Genomic DNA, 21163 nt, shown 5'->3' with positions numbered 1-21163 from the left:
GTCCCAATCTTCCCTGCCATGACACCCAATAAAAGAACACAAGTAACAGATTATAGGAGGCTGTTTCTTCAAAAAGCAAGAACTGAAGCCTTCATGATCATTTGTTCCTGTTTCTTCCTGTTGCATGGCAGACGAGACACAGCAAGTGATGCCTGTAAGAAACAGTTGCCATGCACAGGATATTCTTTCTCCTCAATCACCATTCTCTTTGGGTGGCATGAGTGGGAGCCCCTAGAGTAATGGGTGAGGAGGAACCAGTTGCTTTTGGTTGTCGTGGGTTTTTCGGGCTCTTTGGCTGTGTTCTGAAGGTTGTTCTTCCTAACGTTTCACCAGTCTCTGTGGCCGGCATCTTCAGAGGACAGCACTCTGTGCTCTGGTGAGCACAGAGTTGCTTTCCTTCCATGTATGTTTGGATGACAACACAGGAGAGATTAGACCCGACTGCCAGCCCCACAAAGAGTGAGCAGATGAATATGTGAGAGGAGGAGAAGGTTCCTCTTTACAGAAGCAACTCTTCTGCTTGTTTGTACACCTCTCTTCATCCTCTGGGCACAGCAATTGTGCCATCTGAACTCAGCTGGAGTGCCTTGAAAGAGAGGTGAGCAAGTGGGCCTCTACCTCTGGACAGCACTGTAGTGATCCATAGGGTCCCTTTCATCTCCGCAGTTCAAAGGTTATTATAAAGGTCCAGCCTCCTAATGTAATTGCCCAGAGAGGGAGGAAGCAAGGAAGCATCAACCCTACCGCATGCAGCCCAGATGAAGGCAAGGGAGAGAGATGGCTGAGCAAGCAGATGGAGTAGCCCTTCCTCTTTGCTCCCCTACCCTGCTGGGCACAGTCTTATGGTAACAGCCACACCACACCTCTCTCAAATGAGGCGCCACGGGAAGAACTGCAGCTGTTCTGGCAACCCCCAGCCCCATACTCATTTCCACAGGTGGAGAAGCATCAGCTGCCCTTGGATACCTCCCGTCTGAGGGGAGAGCAGAAGGCGGCACAGCTGTTCATGACGAAAAGTCACCCACCCTCCCTTCCCCAAGGGAGGCCGGTCTGCTCAGCTGGTCCACGGCAAGCGGGTCCTCCTAAAGTGTTGGGTCCTTGGCAAGCTGCCTCTGCCTCAATAACCGACAGGGAAGGTGTGTGTGTATATATATATATATATATTTCTAAAGAAACTTGAGCGGGAGAAAAAGAGGACGAGAGGGAAAGAAGCAACGTCGAGGATCAGAGACGTGTGGGACGTGGAGAAAGGCGGTCAAATGGGTTTGGAAGGGGGAAAGGAAGCCACCATCAATGAGGAACTTGGAAAAAGGGGAACCGCAGCTGCTGTGGGGCGGTGGAGGCAAAGCACGCCGCGCGGCTTCATTGGAAAGCAAGGCTCCCCCAGGTCAGCTCTGGGGCGGCGGCAGAGGCGGGAGGGCCCCTGCGAGACGGTTCAAGGGGTCCCGCGGCTCCCCGCCCCCTCTCTGCCTCTCCCTCCCTGTCGCCCCGCTCGCTCGCCCTTCCTTCCACTCACAGCGCCCCGCTCGAAGTCGTTGTAGAAGGGCTTGTCGAGCAGGTGCCTCTCGCTGGTGCCGGCCGTGCCCACCAGGCTCAGGTAGATGTAGTCGTCGGTGCCGGCGAACCACTGGCTGCCCGTCGCCACCGTCACCGTGTAGGAGGAGGAGGAGGACATGGCTCCCTCGGCTGCACCCCACGGGGGACTCCGGGGCTGCAGGCTCTGCCTACGGCTTTTGGGCGGGCTGGGCGGCGAAGGAACAGAAGGGGAGGGACAGAGGGGACGCCCAGACACCTTCCCACCCCGGTTGACCTGATACGGCGGCGGGAAGGCAGTGCCTTCTTCGCCACTTCCTCAGAGAACCAACGTACGAACCTCCTTTGCAGCCTCCCAAGTCGTGTCTTCCCTTGGTCGTTTAATCAATACTCAAGAGGCTGCAAGAAGAGCAGCCCCCTCCTCGACTTGTTGTTTATTTTCTCCCGGGGATTTGAAACCCCACCCCACCCCGCAACCCCACGGCCTCCCTGACTGCTGGACGGCTCGGTGGTTTAGGAATCCGGCTGGTGGTTCGATTCCCCACTATGGCCCTTTGACTGCGGCTGGACTCGATGATCCACAGGGTCCCTTCCAGCTCTGCAAGTCTAAGAGATTATGACTGACCCACTCCCCGTCGTCTCTCTCCCCACCCCCCACCCCACCCCCGCTTCCATGAGGTCTCAGGAAGACCTGCTCCAGGGCGGCTGCGACTCCTGTTGCCGCAGCACGAGGCTGAAGGCTTCCCCGGTCAGCCCGAGCCACCTTCTGCCCCGAAAAGACCGGCCCTCTGAGGAAATTTTCATCTTTATTTTTAAAGTGTCATGTATGTTCATGTGGAACCAATTTTTTGCCCTTCCAAGTGAGAAAAGAAAATGACATTTTAATGGCAGCTCCCGGAATTAAATGGGAGTCCTCCCTCGGGTCCTGTACAATCACCCCACGTGCCAACTAGAAAAGGGCAGTGAACAAGTTTTGGGGCCCATTAAGTTAGTGAATTGTGGCTGGTCATGCTATCATCATTTATTCGCTAGTAGTAAGCAAAAGTCTTAATTGTGGTATTTTCCGCCTTATAGTGGCTTTGGATAGGATCACGAAATTACAGAACTGTAGTACTGGAAGAGACCACAAGAATCATGAGGTCCAGTCCCTTGCCAAAGCAGGAAATCCACAGCTAAACCGTTCCGGACAAGTGTAGCTTCTGTTTAAGAATGTCTAACAGAGCTGAGCCCAAGAACTCCTATTGCCAAGTTCTTTCTAAATCTTAGGTGAAATCTCCTTTTTTGTTAATTGGATCCATTGCTTTAGGATGAACCATGTGAACCTAGAGAAAACAAGTTTGGCTCCATCTTTCATTTGAATCCCTTCAGATATTTGAAGATGGCTTCCATACTGCCTGTCAGTTTCTTCTGCCAGCAAAACATACCCAATTCCCTCAACCATTCCTCATAGGATTTGCTCTCCAGACCTCTTATCCTAATCTTGTTTCAAATCTTTGAGAATTCTTCTTGCAGAACAGGTGAGATCCCTGAAGACTATCAGCAAATGTATCCTCATCTTAAAAATAATTTTTAAAAAGCAGGGGGAGGAGGTCCAGGCAATTCTTGACCGGTCAATTTGACATAATACCAGTACAGTAAATCTTATAGAACAGATCTTTAGTGTCTGTTTGTGAATACTTAGAAAACAATGCTACGGTTTTGAAGACTAGCATGGGTTTCTCAAAAAACAAGTTCATGCCAGACTAACCTTCTCTCCCTCATTCTCTCTTTTAATAGAGTCACAAGCTTGGTAGATGAGGGGAATGCTGTGGACAGGGTGGACATCTTTTTGATTTCAACAAAGCTTTTGACAAAATACGTCATGATATTTTAGCAGACCTGCTTGTAAAAAGTGGTTTAGACAATTTTACTGCTCGTTGGATTTGTAGCTGGCTAATGGACTCTACCCAAAGAATGTTAATTGTCTACATTAAAATTATGCAATTCTTCTGTAGACATTTTTTTCTTCTTAACATTCAGCTGCAGTCCTGCTTTTGCATGTTCTGCTTTCACCTTCACCAGTTGTTGGAAGTCACTGCTCTGTTCTTTACTAGTAATACATATCTTAATTTACTGATATTTCTTCCACTAATTTATTTTGTCTTTCATCTGAATCTAATCCAGTTTTTGTATATTTTACAATACAGTATCTTATCCAGAGAAGGAGAAAAAAATACATCCTTGTTTTATACAGTATCTTTGTCTATGGGTAACCATTCTGTTTCGTTATATTTTTCATGCCCAAAGTATAGGTGTCAAGACAATAAAATGTTGAGACATACTCCTTTTAGAATGATCCATAGCTTTTCATGATCCACACAGTCAAGGGCTTTCCTACAATGCATAAAACACACACTGACTTTCTTCTGTAATTCTAAAAGTGGTGTAAGGAAGGACAACCGCTGAACCAACATCAGGTTTGTGGGTGCCCAAAGCTCATTGATGCACATAGGGAGTGAAGGCTAACCTGTCTGGTCTGATCTTACAGAAGAGCTACTGTAACTCAAATTGCTGAAAAAGCTAATGCTGGCCATGACAGAAAGGTGTCAGAACACATTGCACATCAGAATTTGCTGCATACTGGGCTGTGTAGCTGCAGACCGATCAGAGTGCCCATAATATCCCCAGTCCACTGCTGAAAGTGCCTGCAATGGGGACATGAGCATCAGAACTGCATCATGCACCCATGGAAAAAAGTTGCCTGATCTGATGAATCTTGTTTTCTTTTAGATCAGGTGGCTGGCTGAGTGTATGTGTGTTTTCCTGGGGAAGGGATGGCAACAGGATGCACTATGGGAAGAAGAGAGCCTGGCAGAGGGAGTGTTATGCTCTGAACAATGTTCTGCTGGGATACCTTGCGTCCTGGCATTCATGTGGATGTTACCTTTACATATACCACCTACCTAGAGATTGTTGGAGACCACATGCACCCCTTAATGGCAATGGTATTCCCTGATGGCAGTGGCCTCTTTCAGCAAGATAATGCTCCCTGCCACATTGCAAAAATTGTTCAGGAATAGTTTGAGGAACGTAAGAGTTCAAGGTGTTGCCTTGGCCTCCAGATTCCCCGTAACTCTATCTGTTTGAGCATCTATGGGACACCAAATCCAACCCATGGAGGCACCACCTTTAAGTTGTCCTTTCAGCAACTTGCAGGGCTTAAAGGATGTTAATGGCTTGGTGCTAGGTACCACAGGATGTGTTCAGAGGTCTTGTGGAGTCCATGCTTAAACACAACAGAGCTGTTCTGAAGTACATGATATTAGGCAGGTAGTTTTAATGTTGTGACTGAGCAGTGTATAGCAGAATGACAGGAATCTCTAGTAAGGCCCGGGAAATTATTCTGAAGCCCCTGAGAGTTTCTGTCAGTCATTTGACAATACTGTACTGGGATAAATGGACCTATGGTCTTACTCAAAGGAAGTCTGCTGCCTGTGATACTTATTCTGTCTAGCAATCTGGATTTGAGAAAATCCTAAAGGGTGGGGGACAGGATAATACTCTGGTATGATACCTAGAAAAGTCAGAAGATGATTTAACTTATGACCTCTTTGAATGCCTGGCAACCCAGAGGGAAATGTGGCAGATCTCTTGTGCATGCCGACCAGCATTCTAAAATGCATTTTATTTTTATCAGCCAACATTACTGTAGTACAGCTGCTTTTGTAATGAACTGCTGTGCAGATGGTCATGTTCATAGAAGACAACTTCATACAGCCAGGATTCCTCATACTGAATATTTTTGTGTTAGAACCATTCAGAGGATCACTGTTCTGACTGCTTCCTTCCATTTCTCTCCCCCAACACCTTAAACTTTTAGGCTTAACTTTGTTATCTGTGAACACAGACATATTATTTGCTGTTCACATGTTGTGCTTCTATGCTAATATGAGAGCCTATCCTTTCCTCATCACTTTCCTCCCCAATAGCCGCCTAGAGTGGTCTTATAGGCTAGATGGGTGGGGTATAAATCAAATAAATAAATAAAATATTGCCTGCTTCCATCACTACCTGCTTCCTCTGCTTACACTTAGCTGGTCTTAGAGCAGTAGCTCAATGTTGAAACGTATTGAGCATATTGATTGCTTTTCCAGCCCGTTGTCTGTCCAGTGTAACAGATAGGCTTCCATGGTGCAGAAATTGGTTAATACCTTTGATGTGATATTTGATATTGCAAAACCATTGATGCTCTCTTCTATATTCTTATTTCATAGCTATTAAAGCTGTGAGGGTCCATGAGCAAAAAAACAAAAACACAAAAAACCCTAAGGTAGTACGTTGCTGCATAGAAGTCAGGCAGATGTGGAACATTAGTGATTGAAATGCCAACTTCTGGGAAATAGAAAATAAGTTGGTGTGGATAGAGAGGCAATGTGATAATAAAGAGAAAATGGCATGGTTCTGTCCATCTCTTTGCTTTAGCCCTTTCCACCCACAAATGTGGCAACAATCATTTTAGTATGCAATCGCCATGAGATTATTCTGGATGAAATCTAGCTTTTGATGTAATATTTCTGACTCCCAGCCCTAATAAATGAGCTGGCACAAAGACAAAAATTGTATTACAGAGTACTGACAAAATTAGTAAGATAATATTTTTCATAACGCCTTCCAAGAACTGTCAGTCTCTAAACTATTTTTAAAGTCTTTCTATCAAGAAACAGTATAATAAAAGGTCATTTTAGTAAGATGAAGACTTGAATCATGCTGAAGCTCTGCTCTTGAATTATCTGGCAGTGAATCAAAAAGTAGCTGTGTAGAAAAAGCAACTGTAGCCCATTTACCACAAGAAAAAAGCGTCATCTAAGCTTGGTTCTGGGGAGTTATAAAGTCTGGGGATTAAAGGGCAACATGCTTAATTCTTTGGAGGATGATTCTTTTTACCACAAAAGGCACATGTTCTTCTGCCTAAGACTCTACTTGGATCATCTCTCAAAACCGTGAGAGTGGCATTAAGATATGGAACATTCCGTTGTCTCCATGCTTAAGAGTGGAGCTCCTATGCCAATGACAATAGCAGAGAGAGATACCCTTTGTGGGAAGAAACCCACAAGGCAGGGGTACAATGTTGCCTGCACAAAATTCAGCAGGCAGTTCTTGAAGACAAAGACAGCTAGGCCTTTATAACCACTATACAATCAAAAACTGTTAACAGATTCAGTATGTCATGGTACAGCAATAGCTGGAATACTGCCAGAAAAAACTCCTTAGAAATCTGGTGACAACACGTCAAAGAACTCCTGGAGCACACTTATTCCTGCCCAAGGTTGACATGTGGTCATCAGGCACCAAGAGGTCCTGTTGAGCTTTGGCAAGGTATTGTAATATACCTTCAAAACAATAGGGTATGCCATGTTAGGAGTAAACAACCATGCCTGAATGGACAGAATTGCTTCTCCTTGGAAGTTCCTTAACTTCAGCTATATATAACTCTGCTAATTTCTGCCTAGAATTCCAATAGAAAAGCATGGTCGACAACTTTAAACAAAAAAGTTAAAGCAGAGAGATCTTTTACATGAAAAAAAAAATCAGATAAGGAGATGCAAACATTATCAATTAAAAAATAGGAACATTTCAAGTTGAATGGAACTTAGGATCATAGCTTGCAACACCGTATCTTGAAGATGCAAATAGGTCTCTTAAAGAAGACAGCAATACAGGCAATGTCTTTAGGAAATTGACAGTAAGGTTAGAAAAGTCTAATGAAACAAAGAAACAAATTTAACATATTTATTTCACTGCTGACAATTGGGTGGCAACAGACAACTAGTAAAAGAGCTATCAATCAATGCCAAGGATTTATTGGGCCTTATCAAATTGAAGAAGTGATTCTATTTCCCTGGCAGAATAATTGTATTACTTATATATATTAAAGTGGGAAAGTCAATAGGAATTTAGAAGCAAATTGTCAGCAGTAAAACAGCAGCATGTGGACAGCAGGGGCAGATTTAATGCCACAAATGTTTTTGTCCTACTCTACCAGCCTTGGGATGGCAGCAAAATTTAGGGAGACTTTTGCTGAGAGTTAATGAGGGGGGGTAGCTTCATTTTTGCCCTCTTATAGCACACACATAACACATGTGCTTTTTATCAAGAAATCTCTGCATTTTTCCTCAATATTTGTCTGAGGATTAGTGGTCCTCCAAAGAAACACACTTCTTATGAAGTTTATGATTCCAACAGTTTCTGTCCCACAACCATTTTTTCATAGTTTCCTACACAGAAGTAGGAAGTAAACATCTAGGAAACAAACAGACTGACAAAAGAACTTAATTTTTTTCAAAACAAATTGCTAAAGCTTCCAGAAAGAGGCCTGCTCTTCAAGTCCTTTCTAAAGGAGAAGAATCCAGATATTATAGCAAAGGCAAGCGAAGTGTGGCTCCCAGATTGGTTGACTGCAACTTTTATCAGCCTTAGCCAGCACAGCCAATGATGGTGAAAAATACTAGGAGTAGCAGTCCAGTAACGTCTGAAAGACTCTACTTTGCCCTCTCATTTTATAGGCTGGGGAAAGCAAAGCAGCACATAAAATTTTCAGACGAATGTGGGTCACTTAATGATTCCTTATAAGTTATATGGAAGTGTTGCTTTAGCCCAAATCAATATTTAGTGTGATGTGAACAAACTAAAGTGAGCTTGCAGCTAGCACACTCCCCATTGATACGTCCTCTTACACATGATCACTTTTATTTAATCATGTCTTCCTAAATTATTAAAGTGGACAAATGGTGCTTAATCTTAACAATGATTAATTTTAACAATCTAGCTTCTATTTACTGAAGTCTGCTTGTTTGAAAGTAACCATATTGAGAAGTAACTCCAGTTTATCAGCCCAGATGATATGACAAAAATACGGCTGAATAAAGATGTAAGTAAACTTTCCAGACTCCTCCTCTTGGCAGGAAAAAGAGGAACAGAGTACATAAGAACAAGATTCATTGTCATTCCTTCACATCACACTTAACTATGGTTTATCTGCTGTACAATCCTCAAATGCGGTCAATTTTGTGTTATACCCGAAAGATGTCTTAGAACATGGATATTTTTGAAGTGAAATTGGATTTAATTCTATTACAACTATTTCACTATTTTACTTAGCATCGGATGGATTTTGCTTAAGTAAAGCATATTTACTTAAACAATGCTATAAATGCAGCCTTGATGTGCTGGACTACACATCCTCAGACATCTTGCCTACTAGTTGGGAACGACTGCAGTTGTAGCCCAATGTATCTGAAGGACATCATATTGAGAAGGGTTAGTGTCACAAGGAAGGATACCTGACAATATAAAATGACCGAACAAACTACACCCACATTTATCTAATAAAGTGTCAGATTTTGAACAAATATTTCTGTTCAATTAGCAAGACCTGGATTCTTAATAAGAAAAGGGCACTAGTACTAGGAATGTTCATTAGAGTCCCTTTATTACCAGGGCTGGGCTTATTTACAGATAGAATTTGGCTAACTGCTACAGTGCTGAGTAGCAGAAAACTGGGCCAATAAACAAACACAGAATACTCCTATCAGTGCTGCTAGCTGGATGGACACATTTTATGTCTTTTAAGTGTGCAACAGCTGGAAACAAAAATCCTTAGAGTTCAGCAAGATCTGATATTTAGAAATAAAAATTCACTGGAGAATAGCAGCAATTCTCACTATAAGGGCATCCCACTGGGGATTCTAATATACATCCCTGTGATCTCGGCATCTCACAACTTTATGCCTGCTATATTACGAGTTGTCCATCTTTAATGCCTGGGAACCACTCACAGCCACCAAAATCGTACATAGACAATCAGCATGATAAAAAACACGGCAACGGCAGCAAGCTTGGCATAGGTGGATCGCATGTTCAGATACTTTGCATCTTGGCGGTATTTCTTGGACAAACTTGACAGATTGTTTGCCTTGGAATCCAATGCTGTTTCAAAGGAATAAAAATGGGTGAAAATTAAATTTGTGTAATAAGATACATGTGGGAGCACAGAATGCCATATATTTATACAGTGGCCAAAATCCTGTTGCAGAGTTTAAAAAATGGAGTAACTTTTATTGTTATTTACAACATGTATTGTAAAGTTAAGAACTATATGTACTGTATTGGCATACTTCAGTTTATGTAATTTTCGGTTTATGAGTCGAAATTCGTAAGAAATAATGCCTCAGTTTATGTTTTTTATGGGGGGTTTTCGCTGTAGGAAAAGGACACATCACACCTGGAGGTTTATAGCGCTGCCCCAGTTGCTATGGCAATCTGCGTTCTGGTTTACATAATTTCCGCATTATGTAACATCCTGGATGATGGATTACTTTAGTAAACCGAGGTACTACTGTAGGTATTATCTGTTGCACACTAAGTTGTGTAATTCAGTATGCAACAGATAGTCTACAGAGATTTCTTATCTTATGGCAATTTATATTCAAAAGTTATGTTATCTGCATAATTGTGCAACAGAATTTTTGTCTGTATGTTTGATATTAAATGTCTAACTTCAGTCTTACTTAAAACCTGAAGTTTTAGTCATTCTTACAGAAGGCTTTCAAGCACCAATTTGTTTACTCTCTTTTATATCAAAGAGAGGTTTATGTTAGAGACACTGCTTTGGACTGTAGTATAAGTTAATTTAAGGAAATTAATAGAAAACAAGTTTCCTATGCCCTCTTCTCCTCACCATCCATATCTCTGCTGAGAAGCCTTTCCATTGGATGGAGGCCTCTTAATTTATGTGGAATAGTATGTGTGGAGAGGAAAGGGACGGAAAGTTAGCTTCTGTGAATTTACCATAGGTTAAGATAAATTACTGTAGATTGAATCCAGATTGAATAAAAGATTACCCAGCAGGTTCTGGAAACACTGATTGTCTTGGTTATAATAAATGTAATTATATACTTGTTGGAACATCTTTCCCAAAGGTTAACTACCCATTCCACCAGATCCCGCCAAGCCTTGCTCCTCCAGGTAGCCACTCTGAGGGAGTCCAGGAAGTCAGCCACAAGGGACTGGCCTTCTTCTAAGTGGCACTTACATTTTGGAACTAGCTGCCAGTGGAGATGCACCTGGTTCTCTCCCTCCCTTCCTCCCTCCCTCCCAGTCAAAAGGCTTCTGAAGACTTTTCTTTATAGAGAGGCCTTTCTATGCAATCCAGCCTGACTAGCGATGGGCATGACTTAAGTCGGCCCGGGGTGACGAAATTTGTTGGCACGGCACCAAAGTGCTGTGTGCTCCCTCTCCCCCACCCCCCGGCTGGCTGCCCTACTCACAAGTCTCTGTGTACCACCCAGACTGTCCTCCTTTGCAGTCTGCCCAGTCGATGAAGGTGCTTGAGTTTCCCTTTCCTGCCTTCTCTGGCAGCCGACCACTCATACAAGGAGATGAGATGGGGACTCTCCCTGCATAGCTGTTGAGTAGTTGGTTGCCAGAGGAGGCAGAGAAGGGAAGTCTGAGCTTCTTCCCAGCCTGGGCAGCCAGGGAAGGACAACTGGGCAGTATGCAGAGGCTTGTGAGCAGGGTAGCTGGCTGGAGGGTGGGAAGATGGAATGCTTGGCACCTGAGGTGTTGCACAGATGAATTTCATCAACCCAGGCCAACTTAAGTTGTGCTCATCTCTAAGCCTGACCTTATGCCTCCTGCCCTGTTGATAAAGAAAGTAGTAATTACTTAGGAAACTACTTGATTCAGAAGCTGCCACCAACAGGATTTATTATATATGAGGGAAACCTGATTGTCCATCTTTGTCAAGACTGGATTCTTTTGATCTTAGCGGCCAACTCAAAATTTGTGAACACCAAGGGCAAAATTCCCTTGGTGGCAAGCTGTCAGGTGCACTTCCTCTCAGTCACTGTTAGAATAGTGGCATACCTGCTCCCACCCCTGGCCATATAACAGGGGCAAGCAAAAAAGGAAAACTGTTTTCACAACTGCCTACATGTGGAAAGTTTTCCCCAATAAGATTCTGGCCCCCGTGCTCCATCAAGCTCGTAATCTCTAGATTAGACTACTGTAACGTGCTCTACGTGGGGCTCCCTTTGACGCTGATGCAGAAACTTCAGGTGGTGCAGAACGCGGCGGCCAGACTCCTCACTGGAGTGAGAAAATACCAACATATCTCTCCCACTCTGGCCGCATTGCATTGGCTGCCCATCCGTTTCCGCATTGACTTCAAAGTGTTAATGCTTCATATAAGGCCCTAAATGGTTTAGGACCTCGATATCTGACAGAACAGCTGCTTCCACCTAGATCTACTCGGATCACCCGCACGAGCCAAGAGGTGAGGCTGAGGAGCCTAACGACGAGGGAGGCCCTGAAAGAAAGGACACGAAACCGGGCCTTCTTAGCGGTGGCTCCTCGCCTCTGGAACAATCTCCCTCCTGAGATCCGCGCGGCCCCCACTTTCGACACTTTTAAAAGTCAATTAAAAACATGGCTATACATTCAGGCCTTCCCTCTAGTTAATATCTGACTTTTCTGTTTATTACAATATGATTTATGCAATTGTTTGTGTTTTTTGTATTATTTCACTGTTTTTACTATATTGGAAGCCACCTAGAGTGGTCTTTTACACCAGATGAGCGGGGTATAAATCAAATAAATAAATAAATAAAATAAATCAATCAAAGTGGTGAAAGGTAGACCTGCTTCTGTAGTTGCAATGAACTTCAGGGAGCCTTGGAAGTCCAAAGCAATTGTTGAGGAGCCTCTTGTCCACTAGCCTGAAGAGGAAGGCTAGGACATGAACAACGTGCCCTCTAAATTTCAGTCCTGCTGGGCAGGACTCTCTCTCTGCATGTGACTCTGCCCCCCCCCCATGCACTGGGTTCCACCACATCCAGAACACACGTGGAGAAGGAAGAGAGCTCTGTGGAAGGAAGTGGAGTCATGCACGCACACCTAGCTTAGCAGGAACCTTGGACATGAAGCACATCATCATGACAAGCCATCTCTCACCTCCAGAGGCTTTCAGTTTTGCTCTGTATTTCCAAGTATCTCAAAAACAACCTGGCAGATCTCTCTTCTGCCTTTATCCCAACCTCTCAGAAAGGGAAAGAGCTGGGTTCTGGGTTTTTTAAGATGCCTGAAAGAGCAGAAAGGCAACCCTGCATCCTACAGATGCAACCCCAAAGTTAGGACTAAGACTAAGAATTATAATGCCTGCAATGGGGAGAAAACCTGCCTCTCTCTTCATCTGCTGCTCCATCTGGACAATACTGTGCTTTCTTCAACCTAGATTATTTTTAGGCAAATTATAGTTTGTGAGGATATGGGTTTTGTAGTACTTGTTTCCCAGGACCTGCAGGTGTTTCATCTCGGCCAGAGACCTAGTTGTTGTGGAAAAAGACCCAAGGCCATACAGTATGTCAGGGCTGATAAACATAACATTCCTTGCTAATGGCCTACCAGCCTAGGAACGAGAGACGGGAGTTGTGGAAAGTTACAAGCTGGGTGTGGATTTGCGAATAAAGGACTGTATACTGACTGGATAGCATCACGAAGCAGAGACTTTGATTTAAGTTATAGAAAGGGGGATTAAGTAGGGTGCATGTTTGTAAATTGGAGGAGAGAAGATGAATGATTTAAGATTTAAAGCCTTCATTGACTGATTGGGAGATTTTAGCCATGGTGACTTAGAATAGCCTAGTCATTAAGTAGTAAAACTATTAGCTAGTTAATAATTTTATTGTTTTATGGGAAAGTCTTACAGAAGCTTATTTAATACTTAGATGCTTGGCATTTAACCAGTTCAATTGTATCTTTTTGTATTTACTTTGTTTTGTAACATTTTTTTTTTACTATTTTTGAATAAATATTTTATATTTTACCCAAGTGTGATTCTTGGGGGCAAGAGTGAGAGTGCCTAGAGAAAATGCCATAGCCACAAGGGCTTTGTTTGCTATTTGTTGTTATTTGGGTGTCCTACCTGGTGAGGCTGGTGTGCAAGGTCCAAAGTACACTGCCAAAGAGTTTTAAGCTGAAACAAGTGCGTAATTGGAAATCTAGGGACAGAAGCTTGCCCACAGTGGCCCAGTCATGCACCTTCTACATCTCACCCAATCTAGGAAAAAGGTGGTGAACGTTGGGAACTACGGTTTGGCTCCTTCCCCTAGTGGAATGGCTTCTCTAAGGATATGCATTCCTGACATAGTTGCAGCTTGTTTTCCCATGTTGCAGCCATTCCACCAGTCTTCAAACAGTATGTTTCTTTTGTGCAATAAACATGGAATCATGAATAAACTGAACTGAATTTTTTCAGGGATTACAGATTTTCATCCTGTTCTTAAGCTAAAAACGGTTACTAGAGCAGCTTACAAAGAACAAAAATAAAACTCCCAGCTTGCATGCTTTAGCAAATGCGTTTAAATCAAACACATTCTCCAGATGAAGTGGGAACATAATAGAAAATGTATATGCAAAGGTAGAATTTGTTCTCACTGTCTCTTAAATTCAGAATGTAGTTTCACTACATTTTTATAGGCTTACACCTTCCTTTCCCATTAAATAATAATAAAATCCCATATATATAAAGTGGTTGTGGAATAAACTCAATGTTGTCAGGCAACACAATAGAAGCATGTGTTATTACTACCCATACATTGCTGTTAGTGTGCATAATATGCTACAAACAGATCAGTGCTATGGAACAAATGGTAAACTGGATAAATCCTATCTCTGCCTAAATCAGGACTGATCTGAAAATTTTAAAATATGAATCTGCAATGTCTGATGATATCTGGGTGGCAGATATCAGGTATGGGACGCCTGGGCACAGTGCATTTCAGATTTGTTGGTTTGCTAGAGACTTTCCTAATCATTAAACTGCATTTGGTGACTGCATTAACATATTTTATAGTTTGATCATTGCTTTATCACTTTATTAATAACTTTTTATTATATACGGCTAACTTTTATTTTGCAAAATTTGGGGGGGGATTTTAATGATGAAACTGAAAAGTGGCCTAACATTAGTGTTCAATAATTTAGAAAGGAATAAAATAATTATCAACACAATCAGATTAATAAAATAAAATAAAAAACAATAACAATAATAATGCCATTAAGTCATGGCGACCCTTTTTAGGGTCAGGGTCAGGTAAAAAGTACTCAGAAGTGGGGGTAGCTGTATAACTGTGCCGCTTCCCCAAGGCCACACAGGTTGGCTCTACATGTAGGAGGCCCAGTGGGGAACTGAACTTCTGGCTCTGCAGCTTTATACCTAACTCAGTGAGCTATCAAGCCAGCTGAATAAATAATAAAAACATTTCATAATGATACTAGTGAAAATGTTGTACTTAGGGCACAGTAACTGATCAGGCTTCCTTTCTAGCAGTTTTCTGCCACATCTCTGAGTACAGATGAACTTAGAAAAGACTTCAATGTGTGGAGTGCACACAGGCACATGAGGAGAGGTGGCCTTTCATTACTAAGAGGCAGAGAGTTTCATTAGGAAGGACCAACTTTCCACTATTCTTATGGGGAGACAGATTAACATGCAGAACATACAATTATCTAATCTTTTCCAAAAGGGGCAATAACTCAATCATTCTTGTACCTGAAAGTGCTTCGCCTCGTTGTAAGACTTCCTCAATGTTGGCTACCATTATTCTCTGTACATCTTGTAACTCTGTGTTGATAGAGCCAAGGTTTCTTCTTGCACGACTGTCAATATAAAGTTTCTTGGTTTTCTGGATGTACGTATCTGGAACAAGAGAGAGTTGATCAAGAACAATCCTTTCCTCCTTCCAAAATCTGTTAATGTACACACCTGAGACATCCATTCCACATATTTAGCCAGACTTCATTCTCTGCCAGTCACTCTACCCTCTCTAAACCACTGACCTATCTTTCCAAAGTAGTAGCAAGAACACAGCTCAAAAACAAACCAACCTTTTCAAATGTCACTACAAATGTAGATGATTATTTCTTCAGAAAGTCCCAAGAGAGATCTGAGCTTAAAGATCAGCTTTAGTGTCAATATAAATAAATAACGATGTTGAATGTAAGACCAGTAGCATTCTTGATACAATATTTTCTTTATAAGAATGAAATATAACTCCCATATATTTCTCTTTTTAAATATTTGAGATGAAAAAATAATTTTCTTTAAGCATCCAGAGAATGTGGATTTTTCATAAAGACAAACTCCTACTGATTTGTTATGTGAGTTTAAACTGTGTTCCCAACCACTTCTCTTAGTCATCAGACTGATTCAGTATAATAAGCATCAACCTGTATAACTGGTTAATTATTTGATACTTATATCAATACAATGAGCTATAAGGTTAAAAAAATCATTCTAAGTACTTATGGACTCAGGCCAATATGCACACTGAAGTAGTTGAATCTATATTTGCTTTATTAAATTAAGTAATTTTGGCTTATTACTGAGATAGCTTACCTGCATCTGGCATGCAGAAAATATCCAGTGAGCTACAGAGAAATTCTGTCCAATTACTTAAGTTATACCCCGCCTTTCTGCCAACAGATGGGCTCAAGGCATTTCAGGAGAAAATAGGCAATTAGTCATCTTAATTTCCCTGTCATGGTTGACTAGCTACATCAGTAGTAAACAGTCAAACACACAATAATAAATAAATAAATGCAGCCATCTCTCTCACACACTTGTATTTAACATTCTAGATAGAGCATAATTTCCTTGCTATCATCAAGAAAACTTAAAAAGAAAAGTGCCTATTCTCAGTGGTGCAGATGTCAGGAAATAATTCATGGAGCTTATGTGAGGTGATTCTGAAGGCTCCATAGTGGAATACAAGGTCTGCATGAAAAGAGTCCCATGGCTGATCTCCAGTCAAAACATCATGAAGGAAGAGCCATGAAGGTGACTAAAGGAATGTGACAGGAAAGCTCTTAGTTAAACTTAAGGGGGAAAAAAACTCACCAAACTCAATGAAAGAATAGGGCCTGGACACAGTTGGCACTTTCTTCCCATGCTGTTCATCAAATTCTGAGTGCAAATCTTCCAGATATGCAAAAGCCAGCTTTTTGGGGAAGGCAGCTTCACACAATACTAAATAACACACTCCTCTCTCAATTATATAACTGCAAAAGAGAATATAATAAATGAGACAACAGCTTGATAGAAATCAGTTCCCATAGTTCAAACTATTTCATGCTCTTTTCACCAGGCACTCACAGCACACCGTTCTATAGCTCTAATAACTATACATTATATTTTGTCTAAAATAGTATGTACATCACATGTCTCATTATGCTTCACATGAGAGGCGGGGAAAATTTGTTGGCTTTTGTCATTGCTCCAGTGAAACTGTTTCAAGGACTGCATTCATGTCAGAAAGGGAATCACTACATACATGGCCACCTACTCCTAGCATTCTCAAATAAAGATATACTGTCACCAGCTGCAGCTTTTTAAAAAGGCTGATGGCAATATGGAATCCTTTCAAAGGGGCTGGTGCTAGGGAGGGAATATGTAATCTCTGAGTCCTGTGGCCCCACTCTCTTTGCCAATTAGGTTTCTAAATAGCTTCAATTGACAGAAATTGCTAGCTAGTGGTTTAGCTATCTGGTTATGGAGCCAGAAGTTGGGAGTTCAATTTTCAACTGTGTCTCCTTGGCAGGGGCTGAACTTGATGATTCATAATGTCCCTTACAGCTCTGAAGTTCTAAGATGATGATGATACTTATTAGGATGATTGCATATCCAGTGTAAAATTCCAATATATTTTACAGTATAAATATATTTTGTATATAAGTTGTTGGGCATGAAATTTTACACTGGTGATGCTACTGAAACATATGCAGATTTGATTGCCCCAGTCTTCCATTTCTTCTTGAGGCTATTGTGTTGCTTGCGAAAAGTGGAATACAGTATGTCTCTGAAAGAGGTAGATAGAGGTTTTAGTTGAACACACTAACAGCTGTGTGTCAGTTAGGGTTAATGCTGTTAGAGTTGACTGGGGGCTGTTTTGTGAACAAGTTGTGGATGGCAGTGTGGTCTTATTGGATCTCGTGTTAAAGCAAGCATATATAAAGAAAATAAAAGTGTAAAATGATAAAGTAAAAAGGTTATACAACTTACGGTTGTATAATAAAGAGCCTGATATCTCAAACATTCTTAGAGCCTACTTTTACCTTCAAAAAGAGTAGTACACCAGGCCTCTAGCTAAAACATGCCGGATGAGTTTTTCTCTGTTAAAGCACAGAACCTACAACTCTTGTCTTGAGCTTCCTGAGTCATGCAGTACTTACTGAAACGTCATAGCACCTGCTTCCAAGGTACATCTGGTTGGAGACTGTTCATTGAGCTTGCGGAACAGCTGCTTGGCTTGGCTCTGGTACTGTTGCAGGTCCCGCCCTGACTACAAGACAATAGGAACCGTTATAAGAGTAATGCTGACCAACTGCTGGTACGAGACCCTGAACCATTCACAACAGAAGGAAAGCCAGCCCAGTCATTTTCAACCTTACTCACACAACAGTCACTGCCTGCGCATACACACCAGGGAAAATCACACAAGGAGGATGCCGTTTCCAGTCCGAGTTAATCTCCAAACCCTCTGGCAATTAAAACCGAAAGAACCAACAACCATTTAAACGGCAGTCTCCCAACAGTAGGAAGGGAATGCCATTCAACGCAGCAGGATTACTTCCCAGTAAACTTGCTGAGGAGGGCAGGTTCAACCTTTAGACTGAGAAAGGCATTTCACAAATATCTGTGTATGTCAACCGACATCATGCATGTACGGCTCCTCTGGAGCATTTGAGAGGCTTTCTCTCAAGGGTAATTTCTGAAGTCTTATTTAGACCGAAAAGGAAGCGGCCGCCCAGCGAATATATTCACCTGCTCGTCTTCTTGCATGGAAGCGGCCAAAGGCAGCCCATCGGCCACTCTCGCGATCATAGTGAGCAGCACCATCTTGCCTCAAAAAAACCCCACACACCTCCACCGCGACCCCTTCCCTAGTTCTTCCCACACAAGATGAATTGGAGTCTCGAGAAGACTGAGTTGGCCGGAAGCGACGGAAATACTTTCCGGGGGTCAGGCAGGCCCTTCCGAACTACTTCCGGTCCCGCCCACACGCCTGCCGGAATCCACTTTCCCTGGAAACCTTAGTTCCGGCGCCGCTCGCCGGCTTCAGTCGCCGTCCCCCTCCGAGGCGCCTCTGCGGCCGGAGGAGAGAGAGCGGGGGGCGGGGCGAAGGGGGCGTGGCTTGACGCCCGCGAGCCAGCCAGCCGAGAGCCCTGCCGCCGCCGCCGCTTTGCTGCAGGGCATTCCGGCGATGGCGGTCTCTGCAGGGAGTGAGCCGCGCGGGCGCTCCGGCGGCCTCCCCGGCGGGGTGGGGACGTCCAACAGCCCGCTGCCTATGAACCTCTTCGCGGCCTGGGAGATCGACGGTTCGAGCCCCAGCTGCGTCCCGCGGTGAGTCCGCCGGGGTGCGGAAGGGACGGCGTTGCCTAGCGGAAACCCATTGGGGGGGGGAAGCCGCCGCCGCCGGGCGCTTGATTTCTCCTGCCCGCAGGTCTTTGTTTTGGGGGTGCTGTGCTCGTAGCCCGTCGCCGCAGGCTGGACTCCCCACCCTCCCTTTTGCTCGCCGCCTCCCCTTGCAGGATGCATGCATGGCCCCGGTCTTGGGAAGCAAGGGTCCCGGACGCCCCGGCCGAGCACCTTTCCTGAATGCCCGGCTTTGATCGTGGCTCCGCCACCCATTTCCGACACGGCTCCCTGGAGTCGCTTCGGGCAGGTGGGGCTTCAGGCGTTGCTCTTGCTACCCCTGCTCGGCCGAAAACCCGCCTTTCCAAAGAAGTCCCGCGGGTGTCGTGAGAGATTCCTCGGGGGTCGGAGCCGTCCAGTGGCTTCTGACTTGTGCAAAGGAGGGACCTCCCCAAGGGTCCCGTCAGGAATAGCCCTGTCAAGCGAGACACCGTGGCTTCCTTCACTGAGTGAATCCGCCTCATGTCAGAGCAGGGTGGATTTGATCTCAAGTCGAAAGGATTTAAATCAAAAATTGGGTGGTTTTTTTTTTTGATGATGATTTAATTTTTTTAAAAAATCAAGTTTAAAAAAAATTAAATTGTGATTTGAATCATGGCTTACATATATTTGATTTTTAAAGAATCATTGATTTTTATGCATCCTTTGTCAAGTCATCTTGTTCTGCTGCCTTCCACTTTTCCTAGTCTTATAGTCATTTCCCTGAATCCTGACTTCTGATGTCCAGGGCATAATAGTTTCAGTTTGTTCATTTTAGCTTTTACTGAGAGTTCAGGCTTGTTTTAAAGTTGTACCCATTTATTTGTTGTCCGTAGTATCCAATAAACCCACAGCACCATAGTTTGAATGGATCATTTTTCCTGTCATCATCTAGTATTCAGTTTGTGCAAAATAATGTTGAATACCATGGTGCAGATGCTTTTAGCCAACCTGGTGACACATCCTTACATGTCAGGATCTTTTCTGCTTTCTTCATAGTTGGTTTTTCATGTCATCTTTTTCTGATTTCTTGTCCATGGTCTCTCTTTGGATTGATGGTTGAATCAAGGTATAGAAAATGTTAACAATTTTAATATCTTTATCTCAATTAAAGTTATGTAATTTTTCCATAAATGCTATTTTTGTCATCTTAATGTTTGGCTATAATTCTCCTTTTGCAATTTTCTCTCCGTAACCTTTGTCAGTAGTCATTTTATTGCTATTTTCTGCCAGTAAACAGCTGCCAGAGTTTTTTCAGTGAATCTGCACATCTTGTTATTGATCTTCTTTCAAAAATTTACATTTTTTAATCTGAACTAATCCAGTTTTCTGTGTTAGATGAACATACCCTTGTCTGTTATCTTTACCAGTGTAAAGCTGTTCTGTCCAAATTCGGTCCTAACAATAGTCTCTAGGGAAATTTGTATTTGTATACAGATATCCCCAACACAGCTGGACCTAATGAGGGGACTGAACCGTCTACTCATGTGTCTTGCTGTGGCACTGGTCCCACTTGTCCTTCTGACGGCTTCCTGACCTCCATTCTCTTGCTGCTCGGCTGGCCAGTCAGCAGCCCTGCGGGGAGACTTGTGCCTGGAGTGGCCAGCGGAGCAGGAATAGAGCAGTGCTCTAGGTGCTATTGGCAGGATGAGTGGGACCAGCACCACGGCAAGAGGTGTGAGTGGATGGTCCGGTCCCAGGGCCAGACTCTCATTAGGTCCAGCTCTGCCGGAGATACTTGTATTAGTATATGAATATCCCCCATCTCTAGTTCAGAGTGTAGAACGAATTTAATTGTTACTAGGGTAATCTAATGTTGTGGCGCATTAGAATTACCAGTAACTTTTCATGATCCATACAGTCAATGGCTTGACTTCCTTCTGAACTTCTTTGCTAAACTCCAGTAGCCAATGTAGATTTGCAATATGATCCCTAATGTTTCTTCTTTTTCCAAATCCAGCTGGAACAGTCAACAGTTCTTTCTCTGTATATGGTGAAAGTCTTTGTTGCAGTACCTAGAGCATCACTTTGGTTGCATGGCAAATTGACACAAGAGTCCTACATTTACTGTAGTTGTTGGTGTTTCCTTTCTTGGGGACTGGAATGGAAATTGAATATTTCCAATCTTTGGGTCATTGTTTT

The 21163-nt window shown here is 43.1% G+C and overlaps 3 protein-coding genes across 9 annotated transcripts in view; 1 reads left to right on the top strand and 2 right to left on the bottom strand.

Moving 5' to 3' along the window:
• Positions 1 to 1848, bottom strand: part of ALOX5 (arachidonate 5-lipoxygenase) — a 46523-nt gene extending 44675 nt beyond the window's left edge. Inside the window, exon 1 of the mRNA XM_072998326.2 lies at positions 1517 to 1848. Within this exon, the coding sequence (XP_072854427.2) occupies positions 1517 to 1675 (159 nt within the window). The 5' untranslated portion in view covers positions 1676 to 1848. The remainder of the gene's footprint in view (positions 1 to 1516) is intronic.
• A 5440-nt stretch (positions 1849 to 7288) lies between these two features.
• On the bottom strand, positions 7289 to 18610 carry SEC22B (SEC22 homolog B, vesicle trafficking protein). The gene is made up of 5 exons (XM_020814592.3): positions 18392 to 18610; positions 17800 to 17909; positions 16469 to 16629; positions 15122 to 15268; positions 7289 to 9498 (listed from the first exon to the last, which is right to left on the bottom strand). The coding sequence occupies exons 1-5, from the start codon at positions 18464 to 18466 to the stop codon at positions 9344 to 9346; spliced, it is 648 nt and encodes a 215-aa protein (XP_020670251.1). The 5' UTR covers positions 18467 to 18610; the 3' UTR covers positions 7289 to 9343.
• Positions 18611 to 18627: 17 nt separating this feature from the next.
• Positions 18628 to 21163, top strand: part of PACS2 (phosphofurin acidic cluster sorting protein 2) — a 91971-nt gene continuing 89435 nt past the window's right edge. For 2 of the 7 annotated variants that reach the window (XR_012086644.2, XR_013544674.1), the window contains exon 1: positions 18771 to 18970. Coding sequence is in view for 4 of the 7 variants with exons in the window: in XM_072998320.2 (XP_072854421.2) it covers positions 18831 to 18970 (140 nt within the window). In the remaining 3 variants the exon portion in view is untranslated. Of the gene's footprint in view, positions 18971 to 21163 lie in introns of all 7 variants that reach the window. The other 5 variants (XM_072998317.2, XM_072998314.2, XM_072998320.2 and 2 more) reach the window with 4 other exon arrangements.

The sequence above is a fragment of the Pogona vitticeps genome, chromosome 4, assembly GCF_051106095.1.
Source record: "Pogona vitticeps strain Pit_001003342236 chromosome 4, PviZW2.1, whole genome shotgun sequence".
NCBI lineage: Eukaryota > Metazoa > Chordata > Lepidosauria > Squamata > Agamidae > Pogona > Pogona vitticeps.
Note: the sequence above shows the minus strand (reverse complement) of the source record. Positions and strands in the feature narration are given on the sequence as shown.

Coding starts and splice junctions, on each gene's coding strand:
- SEC22B (XM_020814592.3), bottom strand. CDS start 18,466: ATGGTGCTGCTCACTATGATCGCGAGAGTGGCCGATGGGCTGCCTTTG. Junction 15,269..16,468: donor CTATTCTTTCATTGAGTTTG/GTGAGTTTTTTT, acceptor CTCTTGTTCCAG/ATACGTACATCCAGAAAACC. Junction 9,499..15,121: donor ACGAGGCGAAGCACTTTCAG/GTACAAGAATGA, acceptor CCTTTGAAACAG/CATTGGATTCCAAGGCAAAC.